At 44.3% G+C, this 8093-nt stretch overlaps 1 protein-coding gene across 1 annotated transcript in view; it reads right to left on the reverse strand.

The window, feature by feature from the left end:
- LOC147605599 (uncharacterized) overlaps nt 1–7230 on the reverse strand; it is a 32000-nt gene extending 24770 nt beyond the window's left edge. The window contains exons 1-2 of the mRNA XM_086793286.1: nt 7072–7230; nt 6608–6738 (exon numbers count right to left, since the gene is read on the reverse strand). Coding sequence (XP_086649412.1) covers nt 6608–6738; nt 7072–7087 — 147 coding nt within the window. The 5' untranslated portion in view covers nt 7088–7230. The remainder of the gene's footprint in view (nt 1–6607; nt 6739–7071) is intronic.
- Nucleotides 7231–8093: the final 863 nt, after the last annotated feature.

The following is an 8093-nucleotide window of genomic DNA, read 5'->3' on the forward strand; positions in this document are numbered from 1 at the left end:
GAGCATTTTGTTGCTCCCCGGGGACAAGGCAACAAGCCAAGTACTTTGGGAAGGCGGAGTGGAGAATGGAGTTTACAAGCTTTCAGCACTCTCTCTCCCCCAGGTCCTCAGGTTTGTGATGAGTGGCAGTCTGGTAATGGCCACTTAAGTGTGGATAAGTTGCAGGTGCAAGCTCTCTGGGACCAGATGGAGGATAGCTTGCCAGTTGATGGCAGCAGTTGGCAGGAACTTTCCAGTGCTGATGTTGGTGGTTCTTGTGTTCGTCAGTCAAAGGAAATTGAACAGGTAACTTATGCTTTGATGTCTTGTAGCATTCGGGACAAAGAAACTCCTGTAGATGAGGCTGTTCTTTCCACGGGGACCTCTCCGAAAGCCAAGCAGGTGGCAGTTAATTACTTGCGGAAGGAGGTGGATTCTCCAGAAATTGACGGACTTGGAGGTTTGACGGATGAACAACGTTGACACGGAAAAAAATGCACGGCGACGGAAAATTGCAACAGTGAGATAACCTGCGTTTTTTTTTTTCCTTCTTGCTTATGTCTTCCACCTCCCTTATTGTGAGTCTCATATCCAAAGGCTTTATAAGGAAACTCCAATTCTTCCTCTTCAAGACTCCAAGGCTCCAAAGAGAGATGTCAATGGACGAAACCAGATTTACGAAAAAATGGACGAAAATCTTGACGGAAAAAACAAAAAATTTACCAATTTTTTTTCCATTCTTCTCTTCCCGCTTTCTTGATTTGCTGGCTTCCTTCACTTTGTTGAAGATCTTGAATTTGATGAGAATCTACTCTTCTGGATTCAGAGGGAGTGGTTGACAGGTTTCAGAAGGCCTTGCATGGTCTTCAGCAGGTTTCCAAGATTTGGCTTTCCACCAGGTGTTGATCCTTGTGAGCAGTGTGATGCTTCTTTGACTCAGAAGCAGCATTGATTTGGTTGATGGATACCAGATTGGACGGGAGCTTCCTGATGAGGCAGTTGAGCTCATGGTTGCACATGACTCTTTGGGAGACAGGATTGCGTATCTTGTGGTTTTTGCGGCATGCGAAGGATCATGGACTCTTTTACATAGGAGGGGGATTGATGGATGGAGTCCGACTCCACGGTTGGAGTGACTCAGATTGGGGAGGAGATCCAGACATGAGGAGATGTACTTCAGGCCCAGGAGCAGTTTTACGGAGCAGTAAGAGGCAGTCATCTTTTGCCTCGTCGTCGACACAGGCAAAGTACCGAGCTACTTGTGATGCTACTTGTGAGGTGGTAAGGTTGCAAAGGTTGCATCGCAAGATTGGCTTCCACTGGAGCAACCCACGGTCATCCAGAGGCACTTTGTTCATGAACAGTTCGTTGCTGATGACATCTTGCTAGAGTTCTGTTCGACGGAGGACAGTACGGTGAACCTCTTCACGAAGTCGCTATCTTAGGATTTGTTTAGGCGGCACCCCAGCTCGCTGTGGTTGGTTTCACAGCCAGGAGCTGAGAGGGGGTGTTAGAAGTCATCTCCTCTCTTTATGTAGACACCAGGGCCTTTGTTGTGGGTGTGCCCGCCCTTGTAGGTGTTTTCTCATTTTTTTCTCACTCCCCGCATTTTTTCCCATATTTTTTCCATTTTTTCTTGGCCTGGGGTGGCAGTCGTGTGCTGGCAGCTGTCGTTCTCTCGTTCTTCTCTGGCCGACTGTACCCGACCTTGGGACAGTGCTGGCCGACCCTGTTTGTGCTGGCCGGCTAGCCTTTAGAGCAGGTCATGGAGAACTGGACCCAGTCGGCTGCCTCTAGAGCAGGCCGACTGCTGCCTGGGGTCCATATATAATGGCCCCCCGCTCCCTTGCCATTGTATCATTATTTCGGGATCTTCTTTGTGTATATAGAGCAGAGTAACACGCCTATCTCTCTCCCTCTCTTGTGCTGTTTTTCTGCATTGCGTTTGCTCTTGTGTTCCCAGATTTGGTCATCATCTCCGCCGCTGCGTATTCTGACATAATCAACACACATTCTTTATGTCCCATCCCTTTTCTACACAAGAAAAACTGGAGAACAATAAGGCGAAGAACTTAGCCTTTTCAAGCAAATCATTCACTTGAGTCGTAATTTCCTCTTGTTGGACAACAATCACCCTATAAGGAGGCCGGTTAGAAGGAGAGCTACCAGGGATTATGTCAATACAATGATCCACTGGCCTCTCTAGGGGTAACCATCCAGGTAGGGAGTCAACAAAACAATCAACATAATCACTTAAGAAATCAATCTTATCTTGATCTACAGGATTTACAGCATCATGCTCAACATTATCACGTACAAAGACCAAGTAAGAAGAAGCTAATTTCTTTATTGCCTTGGAAATAGAAATGTGACTTGCAACGGGTATGGTACTCCAAGTAGTACCCGCATCAATACAAACTTCCCTACCCCTATGAGTAAACATAACTTTCTTCTCTTTGTGCAAAATCTTGGAATCCAAACAATAATGCCATGGCATCCCAAGTATCACATCACATCCCATAAGTGGTACTACAAGGAAGTCTTCATGATCCAAATATCCATGAATCTGTATGCGAAGCTTCCCGATGATGGGAGAGACCTTGACTTCCTTGCCCTCAAAGGCAGCAACTCCATGAAAGTCCATGCCAAGAGCAACAGCCATCTGAATGGATATAAAGTTATCTGTAGAGGCATTATCAAAAAGGAATAAAGCTGTTTGAATGTGCAGTATTACCATGCACATCGGGTATAACATTCACACTCGGTTTTGCATCCTGCACAGTATTCTTTTTGGGATTCTGGGGACATTGGGATTTCATGTGATCCTTGCTCCCACACAAGAAACACTTCCCCTCTCTCATGCAATAAAAAATGTGCCGTCTGGACAGCTTAGGATCATCCTTTTTACCCCCCGGCTTCTTTTCCAAGCCCCCTTTTGCATCCTTGGACTCATTGGGCATAAACTTAGGTGGCTGTCCACCCTTTTTTTGCTCATTTCCAGCTCTGAATTTTCCCTTACTGAATTCTTGTCTATTTGATTGCCATGTAGCTCCTCAAAAATAGTAGTTGAATATATGAGCTCCTGTAAAGTGTTGTAGGGATACACTGCAAGGCTCTTCTAAATGATTCTTTGTAGCCCTGACTCAAACTTTCTTTTCTTCTCATCCTCACTAATTGTCATGAAAGGTGTGACCTTGAGAAGAATCCGCCAAAACTTTGAGACATAAGAGAAAACGGACTCGCCTTCATCTTGTGTTAGCCAATCCCATTCCTGTCGAACATCCTTTTCGAAGTGAGGAGGAAGGAACTGATCATAGAATTGCTCTTTGAAAGCACTCCATGTAAGAGCAGCTGTCCTATCCAAGAGCTTTGCTATCCACCAATCACTTGCAGACTCTTTAAGATGTATACCCACATGCCTAAGCATAGATTTCTCGATGAAGTCCTCAGTGCAAAAGGCATTTCGAATTGCCTCATGAAAGCAAGTGCCTTGGTGTTATCCAGCTTTCCATTATAGCTCTCGAATTTGATGTCCATGTCCCCTGACTTTAACTCTTTGGCCTTCTTACTGTGAGAAGCATCCCGACACTCTAAAATATCATTCTCTTCGTCATGTCTACGATAGCGACAGTGCCCAGATCTAGGGCTGATTTCCCGTGCAACACCCTCCACTCTGGATGGAACTTCGGGAGCATGACCATACCTAGAAGGTGGAGATATCACCAACAATGCATAAAGATCTTATGCATCTCTCATATGGGCTAAAGACCCCTCATCATCCGCTCGAACTACATGTCAATGTACATCATCTCCTCGGGCTGCATGCCCTCTCACCTAAGTTGCATGGGCTACATGCTCCCTCATAACATCTGTCCGGGTTGCATGCCCACTTACATCACTTGCTTGGGCTACATGCCCTCTCACATCACTGGTGTGAACTGCATGTCCTCTCACAACATCATCAGAGTTCCCTTCACGGGATAACCTACATGGTTACCGTGCACCCTCATCATCGGAAACAACATTGCTACAGCTTTTCAAATAACCAAAAGCTAACTCTAGAGGTTTGTTAATGCCCATCTGTTGGACAATTGCATCAAAAGTGACTACATTAGCCTTAACCTGAGACTTTGATTCAATAACCCTCTATACATCTAGGTCCCTTTGCAAAGCACGTAGCTCTTCAAGCTCATTCTATCCTCTTCCCGCATGCAGCGAATACAGGTGATAAGAGTCCTCCACAGAATGATTTGACTGGCTGGCCATAATGTATCTACCAGATTTTCAAAAAGAAAAGAATTTCCGTGCCCCGGAATCGCTCTCTACCAGCTTTCCAAGTATGATATTGAAAAGACTGCAAGGGTGCAACAATGCCCCTACACAGACAAGAGGGCCACAAAGTCTTTCCATACGCTCACTGCAACTTAAACCAGAAGTAACCTCTTTCGAGGCGCAACAATAAGACGAGGGCTATCTCAAAATCCCAACCTTCTCTCACGGATAATGACTCCTTATAGCCATATCCAGCATCATATAAGGCACAAGCTTTGTAGAAAGCCAAGCTTTGATACCAATGTAACGGAAGGACACTTGTAACACGAAAATCTTATCAATCATGAAAACTGAATAAACACATAAGCATGCTAGATAAAAGAAAGATGTCAGCACTACACAGTACACCACACTAGGAGCCAGAACATGGGCTGACCCCCTCCCCCCCTGTATGGTTAGATTACCAAAAAGGAATCTGCTTCCGAATACAACTTTGCGGGTGCCTAGGGATTCTCCATTGGCTAGCACCTATTTCTTCCAATACAATATGAAAACAAAACAAAACATATATTACCTAGATGAATCCAGGAAGATGCCCAAATTCACCTTTTAGGAACATGCATGTTATATACTCATCCACAAGACTATATAGCTATCAACTCCATTATGCCTAGTATGGACTAGATACCACGACATCCCCGCTAACATCATCAACAAAACAAAACATATGCTGAATTTTGATGTCAATCTTCAACACCAGAGAGCATTCCCGGCATTAAGCACATGGAGGACAACCATGGACAGCCCATAGCACTCCCACATTAGCCCAGGACAGCCCTGCATCTTCATCTTCCTCCTGTATGGCTCACAGAGCAAGTCGACCAGCTCTCAGAAGCCACAAGGAAATTTGACCAGCAGCAGTTCACAAGCCAGATAGTCTCCGATCAATCAAGGATGTCTCTCCCACAAATCGGCCAACACTTCCTTGCCTCCGGATGCCCTGACCAGCAACTTCTTAGGGCTGTAAACAGTCGGCCAGTATTAAAAACAGCCACCAGATGAAATCCACCAACCTTGGCCACACCCCTGGTTTAATTCTATCATGATAGGTAGTGGTAGATGGCTATAGGAAGTTGTAGAACCAGTCGACTAGCTCCTCCCATGCACCAAAAAGCAGGTGCCTATCCAAAATTGGAGTTTCTCGCCCCCCCTCCTAATAGAGTTCCACCGCTGAAAATAGCCCAGGCGTGTGCTTTTCTAGTCCAAAAGGAGGCGCCAACAATAGATTGGTCCAAATCTTTTCCAATGCCTATCTATTGGCCGCCACGTGTATTAAATTAGTTCTGCCCACTTATAATTTGTCTAGTCACTTATAAATGAGTGTGAACCTACACCCATAAATATTAGTATGTGAAATCATAAAGCTATAAATTGGGTTTTTGGGGACACTTATCACCTGCAAAACACATGTAGACCACCTGTCAATCCCAAACAGGTGTGCACATACATGTCCACAGAGTGCCCATGCGTCCCCAACCCATGGACAACACAAGCGGTAATCTCAGGTATTGTCCAAGCAAACAAAACAAGTCATCCAAATATAAAATCAAAGTCATGCACACACATGAGTGCAGCTAGGCTGGAAGAAACACCCAGCTGCTCAATTGTATCAATTTAAATGTCCAGGGCTCATGATCCTTCTGAAACCTTCCCATAACATAAATACATAAGATCCCAAGGATAGCTAGTCCCAAGGAATCACATCATGTTAGGCTCCATGAGCCATACATGTACACCATGTCAGGCCCCACAAGCCACACGTACTATCATGTCATGCTCCATGACCCGTACATGTCATGTCATGTCAGGCTCCCACCACGGACATCATAAACATGCCATACAATAGGATTGAAAGGGCAGGAGCTATCTGGAAGGAAAACCTGTGCAGACTCAAAAGATGAAAAATGAAATGTCACGCAGTGCTGAGTAGCTTGAGGAAGCCCAAATTTGCAAAAAGGTCCCATGATTGAGACCTCGTTCTCCTAAAATGGCCCTGCGGCTGACCAGCAGCAAAGGGAGCAGTTCCAGCACACAAATCAGCCATTCCAGCACTCCAATCTTGAAACTTTAATGAAGACTCCAATGCAGCCAGCACTTCTAACCCTATACTTCGGGCAGTGAGTGCATGGCCCGCCCAGGCACATATTCATCACATTACGTCTGGCTGTTACCCATTCAAATTGTTACTGATTCAAGTTTTCACCCCCATTATGGGGGCATGTGGGCTGATTGGGGGGACGGGGTGTGTGCTTCAGGTTGTCATTGAAAATTGAAAGGGTTAATAATTGAAACATACTGGCTTTGGTTTTTCTTCATCTTCCCAAGATTCCTTGACATCCTCTTCTTCAGGAACATCTTCATCATCCCATTGACTCTTTGGCTGTTCCCTGGCGATGCTTGGAGGTGGTGGCACAAAATCCTCGGATTCTGCAAATGACACATAACATCTTGTTATGCATGTCCATTAGAAGCCACTATGAGCCATGCCCATAATTAGGGTTATTCACAACCAGTACAGTGCAATCCATCATCGTGCAAAACAAGAACTGCAAACACATCATCAAAGCATGTGAAATCAGGTGCTACTCTTTCATCTGCATTTCAGATGAAAGGTAAGGTGCAGACACAAACCCTAATTGTTCTCCATAGCTACGAAAGCAGAGATTAACAGACAACAAAATGAACAGGGTTTTGCGATGCGCTTTTCTATGATCTTTGCATGGTAAAGATGGTTGTGCGATGATAAGGACGGATGCTTACCCCAATCGTCATCCATAGGTCTGCAAGGTATGAGGCGGCAGAATCAGCAGAGACAGAGAACGCTAAAGCGAAATGTCTGTGGCTGATGCAGCTACTCCTCAGGAGTCAGAACTCAAGACGGTGAAGGAGAGCTCCTCTGAAAAGACTGGTCTTCCACTGTTTTTATATAATTTCATGTCAATTTATGTAATAAGAGTATCATCATGTTTTTGGGTGCGAAAAAAGATGTAGGCTCACAAAATGTAAAGAATCCTTCTAGATGAAGTAGAATTTCAATCAAAGTCTTGGGGCTATGCATCCTCCTCTGCTTGAGAATGCTCCTCAATGCAAATGCCATCCACAAGTAAAGGATAAGCTAGCGCATGTGTTGGAGACAAGGCTCAAAAAAAATGGCCTCCTAGTGTTTATGTGCTGGCCAGAATTTAGAAAATCCCGGCTGAGATTTTAAGTAGCCGTTATTTTAAGGTATGATTTTTCATATATTTTAGTTATAAAACTGGCATATTGTAAAGATTTTGAAACAAAACCCGGATAGGTTTAAGATTTGCCCTTATTTTGATTGGTTGAAAAATATGTTTTTTTTAAACACTATTTGGAGATGGTTGAAGATCTAGCCAAGCTCAACTTCTAAAGAGCTGAAAGGCTTGAGAATGAGAAGGATTAAGCATGTCCTTGAAGGTAAGAAACCTACCAACAATGATGAGCTAAACAAAGCAATGAGAGATGAAACTAGAAACAATGAAAGTTGTATGAAAGATCACACAAAGGTCATACATAGGTTAATCGAGCAATCACATCAAGTGAAGGCAACTATAGGCCCAGCTTCAGTGTGGGACAATGAAGGACTCTCTCTTTCTGACATAAAACTGTGTATAAGTGGAGCAAATATCTCTTGAAAACATAATATCACCTATAGAAGCAAAGGGTGATATCAACTATCATCTTGTGCAACATCAATAACTCCTCCCAGTATGTCGCCACACACAGACCTTTGGAAAAGTAATAAGGATATGAAATCTCTA

The sequence above is a fragment of the Cibotium barometz genome, chromosome 59 (assembly GCF_041138505.1).
Source record: "Cibotium barometz isolate CiBa-2024 chromosome 59, ASM4113850v1, whole genome shotgun sequence".
Lineage (NCBI taxonomy): Eukaryota > Viridiplantae > Streptophyta > Polypodiopsida > Cyatheales > Cibotiaceae > Cibotium > Cibotium barometz.